The sequence below is a fragment of the Aulonocara sp. 'chitande type north' Nkhata Bay genome, linkage group LG20, assembly GCF_057382095.1.
Source record: "Aulonocara sp. 'chitande type north' Nkhata Bay isolate Kocher_YH1m ecotype deep benthic linkage group LG20, A_spYH_male_GT1.1, whole genome shotgun sequence".
Taxonomy (NCBI): Eukaryota; Metazoa; Chordata; class Actinopteri; order Cichliformes; family Cichlidae; genus Aulonocara; species Aulonocara sp. 'chitande type north' Nkhata Bay.
In genome coordinates this window covers 7723845-7737768 of record NC_141363.1, presented here as the reverse complement: position 1 = coordinate 7737768, position 13924 = coordinate 7723845, and the positions used below count along the sequence as shown (strand labels likewise).

At 38.8% G+C, this 13924-nt stretch overlaps 1 protein-coding gene across 2 annotated transcripts; it reads right to left on the bottom strand.

Moving 5' to 3' along the window:
* Positions 1 to 39: 39 nt before the first annotated feature.
* Positions 40 to 11735, bottom strand: LOC147305071 (vesicle-associated membrane protein-associated protein B-like). 2 transcript variants are annotated; one of them, XM_086278399.1, is made up of 6 exons: positions 11392 to 11735; positions 9959 to 10111; positions 5132 to 5235; positions 4635 to 4715; positions 3708 to 3839; positions 40 to 2092 (listed from the first exon to the last, which is right to left on the bottom strand). In XM_086278399.1, the coding sequence occupies exons 1-6, from the start codon at positions 11447 to 11449 to the stop codon at positions 1925 to 1927; spliced, it is 696 nt and encodes a 231-aa protein (XP_086134525.1). In that variant the 5' UTR covers positions 11450 to 11735; the 3' UTR covers positions 40 to 1924. The 2 variants fall into 2 exon arrangements, with proteins under 2 accessions (XP_086134525.1, XP_086134524.1); XM_086278398.1 differs by having other exon boundaries at positions 3708 to 3887; positions 11392 to 11734.
* Positions 11736 to 13924: the final 2189 nt, after the last annotated feature.

The following is a 13924-nucleotide window of genomic DNA, read 5'->3' as shown; positions in this document are numbered from 1 at the left end:
AGTACAGTATGTTAATAACTTTGCCAGTTATCCTTTGAGTCTTTTTTAATTTTTATTTACATACAAAAAGAGTATCCAATTACTGTGTGATTACATTGTTGTGACTGTATCTGCAGGTGTGGTCTGAAGCGCTGATGCCTTTGTTGTTTTTAAATCCTTTAATGTAGTGTGTATTCACAGGTCAGTCCTCTCACAGCTGCCCACATCCAGACATATCTGACCCCCTCCCCTCCCCATGCAAATAAGCAGATATTCATTGTTTTTTTTTTAACTTTTGAGGAAATGAATCAGCCGAGACGGTCATGTGATGGCCAAGATAATACAGCTGTGTTATCTCACAACCACCAGAACTCAACAGGACAAACGGAAAAGGTGACAGCAAAGGAAACAAAAAAAACACACACACACACACAAACTGATAACCAGACTCAAGATGGTCCCTTTTGGAAAAGACAGTATTTTTTTGTTTGTTGGTTTTGCTAACATGGATTTTTCAACACTCAAAAAAATAAAATAATCATAATAAATTCAGGTCATTCCATGCAAACTACAGAGTGCACAAGTGAGAATAGCGCATTTGAATATTTTAAACAACAGAAGCAAAGTGTCTACACGACAACACAAGAGAGGAAGAAGAGAAACAAACAAAAAAGGCAAACAACTGCTGTAATACACCAGAGGGCGCAAAGTCAATGCACCATGGGCAAAATTCAATAGAGTGGTCAGAACTTGTGTTACATACTCTGATGTGCATGGATAAGTAAGAGTCTGTTTTGCATGACCTGTCCAGAGCTTTGTAGCCAGACATTAGCCTTTTTATTTATTTTTTTCCTGTTCAGCGTAACTCTGTGTGCAAACCTGAGGAAGTAATTAACAAACAAACAAAAAAACAAAACAAGAACCAAGCATGAAGATGTAAATTACAGCTTTGTTTCTGAAACAAACAAACCAAAAAAAAAAAAAAAAAAAAAAAAGCCAAAAAATAAAATATAAATCACCATACAGAACACTTTCTCTGAAGTCATAATTGTGAATTTACTGAGTCATGATTTTAATGAATTTCTACAGATTCCTTGGTCTGGATTACACCAAATCATCCAATTCAATCATTCAATTAGATTTTCAACAAACACCCCCATTTTTGCTGAATACAAGAAATCCGTTTGGATTATTTATTTATTTATTTTTAAACCAGCCCTCTTCACAGCCTGTGAGCCTCACCGTCTGTGGTCTCCTCGCATAAAAACAGTCACACAGTCCGACACATCATTGCTCCTGCAGGAGGCAAAATAAACACACACACACACACACACACACACACAGACATGCTTTTTCTTTTCTTTTTAAAACCCCAAACTCTTTAGAGGACAATACATGAAGCTTGAGTCTAGAAAGGGGGGAAAAAAAAAAAAAAAAAAAAAAAAAAAAAACAGTCTTTCACTGATCAACTGTGTTCACCTCTCCTTGCAGATTAATAAGTGGAAGAGATTATCAGAAGAGGGTTAGAGCTTTTAAACGGACAACGTGTGTGAGCAACTTATGAAAACTTGCGAATCAATGAAAGACTAGACATTCAGCCAGCGTGAAGCCACTTAAACACACGACTAACTGTTACCTGTGCAAGTTAGGGAAGATCATTTAAGGAAGAGAGATGGACGGAAAGAACAGATCAAAGAAAAAAAAAAAAGAAAAAAAAAAAGGACCTGTGACAAAAATGCTCGCACTCATGGTTTAACTTGGGATAGCCTTCTTTCGTTTTCTTTTTACACCAAACCATCATGATATTGCCTTAAATGTTTAAAAGAAGGAAAGAAACAGATCAACATAAACCCAGAAGACATCCCAGTCGCCGTTGCTGACACGCGTCCTCCCAAGCACGCGGTCTATCCGTCCGTCTGTCACTGTGCTCTGTCCGTCTGTGTCCCTACAGGGCCAGCTTGCCAATGATGACTCCAATCACAAAGAAGAGCACGCAGAACGCCAGCACGCGGGTGCTTAGGCCTTCGTCCCTCACGGCTGTGGTGGCCATGGTGGAGGAGGAGTGAGCGGGGGCCAACGGTGTCACCTTTCTCTTCCGCAGACCGTCATCCTCCTGTGATGAAGACAAGGAGTCAGAAATACAAATACGCGCTTATAAGTTAACTTTTAATTTGTTAGAATTTGTCACTCCGCTTCTCAATGATAGCTTATCAAAAATCTGATATTTATTTTTATATGTCATTACTGGATTTTTAAACAATGTTTACACCAGGATCATTTTCCATCATTTAACAAAGAGCCAGCATAGTGAACAGTTTTGCTTTTCTGTTGCAAGCAGCTATAACACTGCTGCCTTCAAGTGCTGTCAGAATTTTTTAATTATTATCAAACTACAGAAAACAAAACAAACAAACAAATGAAGAAAAAAAAAAAATCACGGATAACAACAATACAGATATCAAAAGGACAAGGAAGCTTGCGGGAAATTTTATGCCTGAATATAAAGCTTTACATACAAAACATACAATTTTCACAAATGCGCAATGTGTCCCCCTCTCCATGCATGGCATTTGTCCATAACATAGCCAAACTTGTCCCATACTTTTGCAAGCGTGTCTGGAGTCACTGCAGCCACTGCTGTTGCTATGATACACCCAGTATGATGATTGTATATCATATATGACTGTATGTTTGTTCCCACACTCCTCCTAGACGACTGATTTAATTTTCCTGAAACTACCTATGGTTTGTAGTATGTTGAGTGATTAAAACTACAACATCAAATAAAAATTACTTTTTCTTTTTCAGTGTATTTGTATTTGGAAACTTCGTGACCAAGGCCGGTTCATAAATGTATGTTGTTTTTACGCATCTAAATAAAACATAATGTTTAGGTTTATATCCATGTTACAAGGACACTTTAATGGTCACCAGAGGGTCTAAGTTCTAAGAACTGGCAAGACTTTACTTGCCATCTGGTGTGTCTATACGATTGGACAGCATTATTTGAGAGAGAGGGAAATCTTCCTGGATATTTGCATTGCTGGGAATGGCAGGTGTGGTTGTTCATTCCTTTAAGGTAAAGTACTGACTTGCCTCCGGAGTAATTCCATTTTAATTTCTGTTTCCAATTAAAATCCCCTATTATTTATATTAAAGAGAGGGTTAAAGTGTAACTTCTAGCAAAACTTTGCTACAGTGATCGTGTAGAAGTGTAGTTTTAAACATTTCTCAAAATCACCTTTACTCGCAATTTTGTAGTAATTAACCTATTCAGGTTTATGATTTATAAGCTGGTAAACATTTACACATAACAGAAAAGACATTCATAAGAATCAGCGTAACGAGCTGACAATGATATGAGCCATACCACATACAGGATGGGGTCACTGCTGTCTAGGGACAATTCTCTGGACTCGAGCAATGACAAAAATACTTTGAGAAAACTCAGGCAGTCATTGAGTCATTTCATTCTCTGCTTCACGTTAATGTAGTGCAGCACTAGTTGCACTAGTCAAAATATATTTCCTGGAATAAAACATTTTATTTCAGTGTTTTGTTTTGTTTTTTATTTCAGACTTGGTCTTGTTCCTCCTATATTTAAGAGTAAACTCCACAGCAATGCTTCTTCTGTTAGCACAAGAGAAGACGAGCTAGAGCAGAAAATACAAGTCTGACTGGAATATGAGACAGACACACAGGCTCTTATTTGTTTTAGCGCGTCTCACCCTGATCTGTTTGTTTTCTTCCCGTAGCCTCTGCACTTCCATCTGCAGTCGCTTGCACTCCTCCATGATCTTCTTCACTTCTCCATCATCCAGCGAAGCACTGGCTGACTTGGGCAGGACAGAGTGCTCAGTCTTAACAGAGGCAGAGGAAGACACAGTTTTGATGATTTCACTCTCATGCTGTGGAGAGAGAGTGAAGATGGGGAGTGGTCGGTGGGATGAGAGTGGAAGAAAAAAAAGGAACGAGGGGACATGCAAAGACAAAGCATGGAGATTAAAGTGGAAACAAATCACAAAACAAAATAAATCACGAGATGGGTGATACAGTGATGTGTAGCTGATGAATACAAGACAAAAAAAAAAAAAAAAATGCTGACAGAAGGAAAAAAACTAAAAACTACTACTCCACTGAAACAGAAATTAAATGGTTTAGTCTGATTTTATTCTTTGAAGGGGACCTATTGTGCTTGTTTTCAGCTCCATACTGTTATTCATTGTTGCTGCTAGAGCTCGACATGATTTACAAATTGAAATATTTCTTATTCATCTTATACTTGGCCTTGGCACAGTCAAACAGTTGATCCAGTCTGAAACGAGCCCTTTTAGTTCCTCACCTTTTAACGCTGCACTCTGTTTTAGCTAACCTTCTTTTGATTGGCTGCCTCCTCTCAAACAGAAGGTTTGGGCAGCTTGGTGGGGTTCCCGTGCTTTCAGCCAGATTACTGCTTACAACTTTTCTGTCACAACAGGTCCCACTAAATACTCAGTCAGCATATAATCTGTTACTACAGACAGCTATTATTATGTACTTAAATCAATGAAGTACACAGTGGAACAACCGTTTGTGGAGCTCATTTGGGGTGTGAAAAAATGTGATTGAATGTTTAAAGTGATGTGGCAAATGTTGAAGTGAAGAGAAACACTTACAGTTTTGTCATTTTCTAGAGGCATCTCAAATGCACATCTCAACTTTGAATCCATCAGCTCTTCAGGCTTTGCCTCCTTCCACTGTTGACAAGAAAATGAAAAAGGGAACCTTTAGATTTTTCTTTTCTTTTGTATCACAACTTCATTTTTCACTAATATCCATACTTCAAAGTAAATTCTCAACAGAAATGACCAACTTTACATTTTCAGGCTTAGGGAGCTGCATAAAAATGTATACATTTGTCAAACAGTTTTAAAAAAAGCTTTTGCGGAATGAGACAAATACATTGAGTGAGCTACACTATTCAAGTGTTCAGCTGAAGATAGACTTTTGGAAGACACAGATGCCACTAACGCAACTAAACAAAACAAAACTCAGGGCCGAGAGGCAATGTAAGAAATTTAAACCCTTCAGATTCTCCAGTAATAAAGCACCCCCCCCCCCGAAAAAAAAAAAAAAAAAAAAAAAAAGGAAAATAGTATGCTCAGGTACTCACAACTCCTTCCATGTCAGTCATGTCATATGGAGCCAGCATGGACTGCACCATGAATTTGTGTTTACTCTTTTCATTGGGGTCATAGTCAAAAGGCTGTAGCATAACTGTGGGCAAAAACAAAGACAGAATGAAGAAACCAGGATTTGCCTGTCTCATAAACCAATAGAACACAGAACACATTACATGTTGAAAATGGAAAAAAATGTACAATGTCAAGAAAAATATTAGCCATTTTGAATTTGAAGAAAATCGCTGAATTTGAAGAATTTGTAGCAACATGTCTCAAAAAAAGTTGGGACAGAGCCATGTTTACTGTGGTTTACCATTCCCTCTTTTTTTAACAACAGCCCATAAAAACCAGAGGAAATGGGACCAGTTGCTGGACTTTCAGGGGAGTAATAGTGTCCCATTCTTGTCTGTTATAAGCTTCTTGCTGTTTTTGGCTGGTAAAAGGTCTGGACTGCAGACAGGCTAGTTCAGCACTTGGACTCTTTTACTAGAAAGTTATGCTGTTATGATAGCTGCAGTATGCTGTGTTTTATTGTCTCGCTGAAATATTCAAGGCCTTCCTTGAAAAAGACGACCTCTAGATGAATATGTTGCTCTAAAGCTTGTATGTACCTTTCAGGACTTATTGTGTCTTTCAAGTAGTACAAGCTAGAGCAGGGTGATAAGACCAAAAATATTTATCACGATATACTAGGGCTGCTCGATTATGGCAAAAATGATCATCACGATTATTTTCACTGAAACTGAGATCTCGATTATTTGACGATATTTATTTAACCCTTTAAGACCTACCATAGAACCAAGTCCGCCAGAGCTTATATTATTATTTTATTTTTTTTATTTATTTTTTTTTACATGCTGTAGTGCCATTTGTGGGAGCATTTCAAGTTGCTATACATCAATACAACTGTTATAGCCCATATTTTAATAATATGTATGCATTAAGTCCATAGTAACTACATTAATTGCAAAAAAGTGCAATAAACTACAAAAAAATTGAAAATCGTTTTTGTTTGTTTTTTAACATATATTTCTACTTGGGGAAATTTAAGAGGTTTATCCCTCAAAAAGTTAAATACAAAAAAGTTGCAAAAAATAGTTTACAACAACAGGAAATTTATTTTGAGTGTCTTCATAGTTTTATTTTGGAGATACAGCAATTTTTATATATTGCAGGAAAAACAAAAAACAATCCTATGATGCAAATTTGCAAAGAAAACAGCATGTGCATCAAAATAAACTATTTCCAGCAGTGCAATTCGAGTTCTAAGCATCCCAGAAACTACCGTAAATGTCGGGCTATAAGCCGCTACTTTTTGCACAAGCTTTGAACCCTGCGGCTTTTAGTCAGGTGCGGCTTTTCTATGGATTGTCCATGATTTTTGTCATATCGTAAGACGATTTGTTTTGTTTGTTCCGCTGTTGTACGGCACTACGTTGCCTGGCGGAAGGATCGGGGTTCAAGAGTGGTATGTTAGTCACATGTCCGTCCGCCAGGCAACGTAGTGCCGTACGAAGTAGCGCGAAAAACAAACTTCAAAGTAGTGCTACGCGTTCAGCGGGAGTCGTGGATGATGAGCGGCGATAAACTTGCGAAAAGCAAGTTATGCCCAACTCCACCGGTGGATTCTGACAGCGTGGAAAAGTGTGAAAACATCCATGATCACCAACGGATTTTGAAGGGCTGGACTGCTGCATGATGGAGAGGAGGACACCGCCACGGCCCTTCAGAGGGTGTTAGACTCTGACACTGACAATGAGGATTTCTTTGGTTTTGAAAGTGACAACGAAGGAGAGAAGCGGAGAGTGGATGACGAAGCCATCCTGAGCCTGTTTGTATCCGACACTGGAGGAGAGGACTTTGGTGGTTTTAGTGCGCAGGAAGAAGAGAAAGATGGTGGTGAATGACTGACTTTTCTTTTTGTCAAAGCTGTGTCACTGCACCTGAGCCTAAAAGGTAGTCCGAATCTATTTTTCTGGTGTGCTGTAAGCTACTGTTATGTACTACATGTGCAAATATGTACCCATAACTTGTTTTTCAAAATATTAATAAAAGTGATGTCTCCAAACAGCCATCTCTTTCCTGACAATTCCCTTTGTGCATATTCTCTTACATATGATAAGTCAACATTGAAACACCTGCGGCTTTTAGTCAGGTACAAAACAGGATTTTCCCCTGATTTTAGCTTGTGCGGCTAATATTCAGGTGCGCTTTGTAGTCCGGGAAATACGGTATTCAGAAAAGTATAGAGTCAAACATGACTTATAAAAACACCAGTATAGGCTTTTAAGGCCTACAAGTAAAAAACTACATTTTCCGCGAAAATGATGTCACTTCCGGTTTCGGACAGGAAATGGCGGATATGCGATAGTTCGCGTTGACGTCTTTTTCAATGTGGGAAGTGTTACGAACAGCTGATCGGATCGGCAAAGCCTGTTTCTGGAATATTATGTTTTTGTTCCTGCAAGTGCTTTTTATGCAATTTTTGCAAAGCTATATGTAGAAGGAAACTGTGACCTAGGACAAGCTGATGACATAAGATATAAGTACAAGTCCTCCGGTTTCATATGCAAAACAAATTATTGCGTTAGCTTACGCGGTTCTACAGGGATTTAAAGGGTTAACAATAACAATGTATTGAATAATGACTTTAAAAAATAATATAAAATAGTGTGCAAATACTGATAACAGTGCAAATGTTTGCAATATAAAAAAAATAAATGAAAAATGTAAACATCTATGTTTAGTGAACTTTGCAGTGTTGCTCTGTGGTGCAGCTATGACACCGTAGCAAAGTTTACACACTATGTCTACTTGATCCACGTCTGACTCCGCAAATCCATAATGTTTCCACACCACTGAAGTTTTTTTTACCTCTTTTCAACCAACGGCAGTCACTCTCCTCTCCAAATAAATGCTGCTTAGCTTTCCAAGCTTTCCTCGGGTCCTCTTAATTGTTGTGATGCTGTTCGAAATGCAGAGAGGTGCGCTCGATTTGCCACACAGAGCAGCGCGAGAGTAAAGCACGAGGGAGGGGCTAATAATCGGCTCAGTCATTTTTAATGATCGTTGAAAGCCCAGATCGTAATCGTGATTAAAATTCGATTCATTGAGCAGCCCTACGATATACATTTGAAAATTTGCGATAATGATATAACTGACGATATAATTGACACTAGACAAAATACTTTACAACTCCACAACTTAATAATGCAAAAAAAAAAAAAAAATCCCATCAATGTATTTTCACTTAAAGCAGCTGTTTTTTTGCATTTAAGTTATATAAAAATTGCAAATTCTTTGCTGACAGTTTAACCAAAAGGCATTTCCAGGGGAAATTGGCCGACATATCCTCAGCATAACCATGCATAATATCCAGAAAACTTAAAAAGAGGTTATACACACACACACACAATACGGTAATATTATGTTGAAGCACAGTACGTATCACTCCGCGAGGCTCCTGCCTACGGTAGCCGTAATGCTCCGACAATCCATCAAGCAGTGCGGCTTCGTAGCTTAGCAAAGTCGTACTAAAACATTTGACAGATTTTCGAGCGCCGTGTAGCACACAAAATCATTTCGAGGTGAGTAAACACAACCCGAATTCATACATACGGCACACGGGATTATAAGGGGCACTCTCGATTTTCAGAAAAATCAAAGGATTGATTTTAAGTGTGCCGTATTTTCCAAAAAACACGGTAATAACGATGGCCCGCTAGCATGCTCTACCAAAAATAGTGCTTTGTTGTGTATCTGATGGACGAAAGTTAAACCAGTTCCACACCACTGAAGTTGCAGCATTTTTACAAACCAATTCTGGTTCATCCGTTTCATTAAATGATCCGCTTTCACCCTTCTCATTCTCTGTCGCCGCCGTGCTTTTTCCGCCATGTGCGTATGAAAACAAAGGCACTGCGCATGCGTGTTTTACCCATATTCTATCGGGAGATTTCATTTTCTTATCGTTGCCCAACATTATACCGGTATTACCGTGAACAGTATAATATGGCACAGCCCTAGTACAAGCTTCCAATTTTATAGGGACAAATACACCCCATATACCAGTAGAGCCTTATATAAGCACTTTTTGCTTTAGTTCAAAGGACGTGATGTCTTTAAAAAAAAAAAAAAAAAAAAAAAAAAAAAGATTTATGTGTTGCTGCCATCAAATTCGAACTTAACTCATCTTATTCATGAGGTAGTAAAATGTCTCATGTCTAAACATTTGACACTTTTCCATCTTATGCTGTGGATAAAATGTTTTCAAAAATTTTAACTTTGAGTACCACCCTCCAAAAAAATAAGAAACAAAAATGAAAGAATAAAAAAAGAAAATGATGCAGGAGACAGAAACCACTTTAGTTGTCAGAAACAAGTCTTTTTTTTTTTTTTTTTTAATTTAAATATAATAGTTATGTGCAGATTAGACAGATTATTGGGAAAGTCATAAGGAGGCATGTGTGTAAAATGTCTCCAAGCATGATGTAATTATAAACTCAGGTAGTGACTGCAGTATCCATTACAGGTAGTGCAGGCGCGACCCTTTATTTGCGTGCTGCAACACAATACATGGTTGCTGCTAGTTCAGCACTACGGTTCCATATCTGACGCTGTTAAATGTAAGTATATTACACTTTATCTAGCACTTAAATTATGACAACTCAATATAGTTTTACTTCTATTAAGCCCAATAAGCTAACATTAATTACAGAGTTAGGCAAAAATGGATCAGTATAAGCCTTTGAACTTCTACATTAGGTTCACAGCTTTACCAACTTTTCTGGATGGCAAAAAGATGCAAAGATCCTTACCAAAAACATTTATGGAGGTTCCAGCGTCAATGATGCCACTGTTTGGGCGCACACAGTATCTGCGAGGTGCGGTCGTCTTGACTTTGAAACACACATTTCTGTCTGTGGGGTTGGTCAGCTTCAGGGTGGCGGTGACAACATCTGTAAATGGGCCTGAGGATGAGAAAGAAAGAAATGCAGTGACTTGAGTGTGTGTGCAAGCATGTGGGTGAATTTACACGTCTCGTAGTTTGGGTATAGATGCAGCATTTGTTTGTTACTTGGGCTCCTAAGAAGAAAGAAAACAGGGTGGGTGCACAAAGATTCTCCCAGGTAAAAGTGCAAATATACACAATGTAAAAATCCATTTCTGCAAACATCAATATCAGAGCAGATTTTTTTTAGCGGTTTTACAGAGCCTGCCACAAACAGAGCAAATTAAACATTAAAACAGTGGTGAGATCAGCAAAGTGTGCACGTGTTTATAATTCATACCACGCCCTCAGCCAAACGTTGGATGCTGCAGAAAAATTACTAGATGGGTGTCTTAAGTGCTAATGTTTTCCTTTTGTCTCTGTAGCAATTAGGTCTCTCACACGTTTCTTGACAGCTTAAGCATGGTTTTGGAAACTGATGTTGATGCAAGTGTGCATCAGTAACAGAGTGGGTGTATGGATCTTCTCCAAAGCCCTGCAACAATCAATCAGTGAACAGCCCACTTCAAACTGATACCACCACCCTAGGCCCTCACTTGACCCATTTCTGCAGCAAAAATGACACACCAAGGTAATTATCCAAGAAAATAATCATTACCGCTGGCACTGCAGCTCAGTCCGTAATTTCATAATCATTGTGCTTGGATACAGAAAAGCTGTAAAGGAATTCGGGTTGCACAGTGGGAGAAAACGCCAAATCTCCTGCCGGCTAGCTTATAATATTGTGAAATAGCATGGTAATAAGGATAAGCAATGACACCCTGATCGTGGAAAATGCTAGAATAGGGAATTCTTTGCAGTCGGGCAGTAGAAACGACACCGAAGGGGAGGTTAACTGAACCATTAGATCAAATCGAGGTGTTTCCAATGCTGTCAGAGTATAAAAGAGAACGTATGACAAGCAAATGAGAGAATTAGAGAAACGGTGCGGCGGGCCTGCCCTGACGCTGCAATGACAGCTAGCAGTTTGCCTTGTTGCTAGTGAGATTAGCTGGATGCTACTCCGGCGAGCTAGTTAGCACCGTCGCACAGTGTCGTTTCACCTGTCACCGCACAACTGTCGTACACACAATGTAGACTACAGCTAACAGCTATATCCCTCACGTTTTACCACAGCATATACAACGAATGGCACATTCAACTACTCAGTAGTGCAGAAATCGAAATACTGGCTCTCATTTACAACGTCTCCTGTGTTAGCTACCTAAGCTCGGCCCTGCCCTCCGCTTCTTCGGTTACCTCTGAATTTCAGTTCGTGTTGTGGCTCCAGCAACAGGACTTGTTCTGGTCTGGCCATGTCCCAGGGCTTCTTCCTGTCGTGACGGCGAGGACAACAATATTTTTTTTTTATCGCAGTTGGCCCGCAGAGGTGAAGCAAGCTGGCTCCCGAAGAAACAACCCGGCCGCCCTCGGTTTTTCTACGGGAGGGTAAATAAAGAGGGGGGATTTATACACGCACAAACACACACCGCCACTCGAACTGACAGGCTGGCTGACTGACTGCCACCGACAGCTGCTGGAGGCTAAAAGGTGCTACTGCTAACTTTACTAGCAGCGGAGACGAGGAAGGAAAAGGCTACGTCACGCTGTGGGCGGGACTAGCAGGTGACGTGAGCTGGTTTTTGTTAGTGCTGTCAAAGAAAGTCCAACGTTTAACAGCTCAGGACTGAGATAAGACAGCACTATGAACACTTCAGCCACAATAAAGATTTTACATTAAGGCCTAAAGCACTGCTACACATTCCTTAAAATGTTATGTTTTAATCTTATATAGTTTTAATAGTGAAAAATACAAACCATACCAGTATATGGAAGAAATTTCAGATCCTTTTTGCCATAGACCTTTAAAGAGTCCTCTTCTGGTTGCTCCCAGTAGGGGCCACCACAGCAGATCATCTGTCTTCATCTCGCTGTCTCCCTTGAATTCTTTCTCATACCAGCCATCTGCATTTCCTCCTTCACTTCATCCATGAATCTTCTCTGTGGTCTTCCTCTTTTCCTCCTGCCTGGTAGCTCCATATTCAGCATCCTTTGCATTAATACATATTTATACCTTCTCTGCACATATCTAAACCATCTCAACTTGCCTCTCGTTAGTGTCATATCTTCAAACCATGCAGTATAACAAGTCTCACAGCCACCTTTGAAAATAATGCCAACCAAATTCCTCCAATAGGTCTGCGTAACCCCTCACCATAGGTAGACTTTGAATTAGGTAACACCAATTAATTCAGCCAGATTTGACAACCCACAGGAAAAATATGGAGAGGCTGGTCTGTGTTTTTCTTGGCTTGGTTTTTTTCCCCCTCCACATTTGTGTCCTATGTTTTTCCAAATAAAGTTCTTGCTGAGGGCCCCAGTTAGACTTATTCCAGCTCCTATTTTATATCTGTATCTGAATGGACTTAATTTAGCTCAAATTCAGATCCATCAGATATGAGTTTTCCCTTGCTGTGATTTTCTACCACCTTATCACATCCATTCTCATTACATCATGCTCTGCAACACCTTTCTTGTAGAAAATAACCAGCATATGGTTTTGGAAGCTGCTTTCACTCCATACTTGCTCCGACGGTGACTTTGGCATCAGCTTAAACTTTGCTTAGGTTGGTGAGACCAGCAGAAAAATATTAGTCCTTTATTTATCCAGGTAAAAAAAAAAAAAAAAAAAAAAATCAAAAAAAAATCTCATTGAGATTAAAAATCTAATTTCCAAGAGAGTCCTGAAAAAAAAAAATAGGAGAAAAAAAAAAGCAAACTCTGCTAATGTCAAAGCTTAAAATTAATAAAAAGAAATTTTCACTAAGTAAAATGTTGAGTTTTTGGATACGGAGAGCTGGAGAAAACTTTTTTTTTTTTTTTTTTAAAAAGAGTACAAACAACAAACATGTACTAGAAAAGTCTTGTGCATTGCTTCCATACACACCGCTTCAAAACACACCTGGTAAGTTCTGAAAATATAGAATCAACATGTCAAGTTTAAGTTTAGGTGCTTAATGATTAAAAAAAAATATATATATAGTTTTTAAATTATCAGGGCACTCATTAGGAGGCTGCAATATTTCCTTTTTGACTGAGACCATGGAAACTGAGCTGAGTAGGCTTGGGAGTTACTTAATCCAGAATAAAACTAGGTAATTTTACCTTTAGATACTCACATCGGTGATACATGCAGGAAAATCATTTACACCAGGAGTGTCAAACATAAGGCCAGGGGACCAGAATCTGCTCAGCAAAGACTCCAACCTGGCCTGCTGGAAGTCTTTGAAAATTGTGCAGGAGGGCATAAATCCTGCACTTAAATGTATTCTCAGAAATTTTCTTTTTCCTACCGAAGACGACCTCCTCCACAGCCACACTCTAAGTAATAGATAAGTGCCAAAGTTAAGAGGTTGTCTGAATTAAAAAAAAAAAAAAAAAAATCAATGTGTCCACAGTCAAATAATAAAAATCGAAAGTTTTTAACTGAATTTTCTATTTCATAATTACAGGCCCGTCTAGGCAATGAGCTACCAGAACTTTGTAATTTTACACATTTGAGTCCGAAGAGTCATGTTGACACATTTCTTTATCACGTATAAGATATCTCAAGCAGTAAATATGCATTTAAGTTATTTTTATGGGCTAAAAGATTCTCTCAAGTACAGCCCTTTTAAGATCAAAGTGGGCGCACAGTTGGCGACCCATTGTGCTTTTCTACTTGTGCTACATCCTTTCATATTCTTTTCTTCCTGCCAGTCACTCTTTGAGATCATTATATTACACATGTACT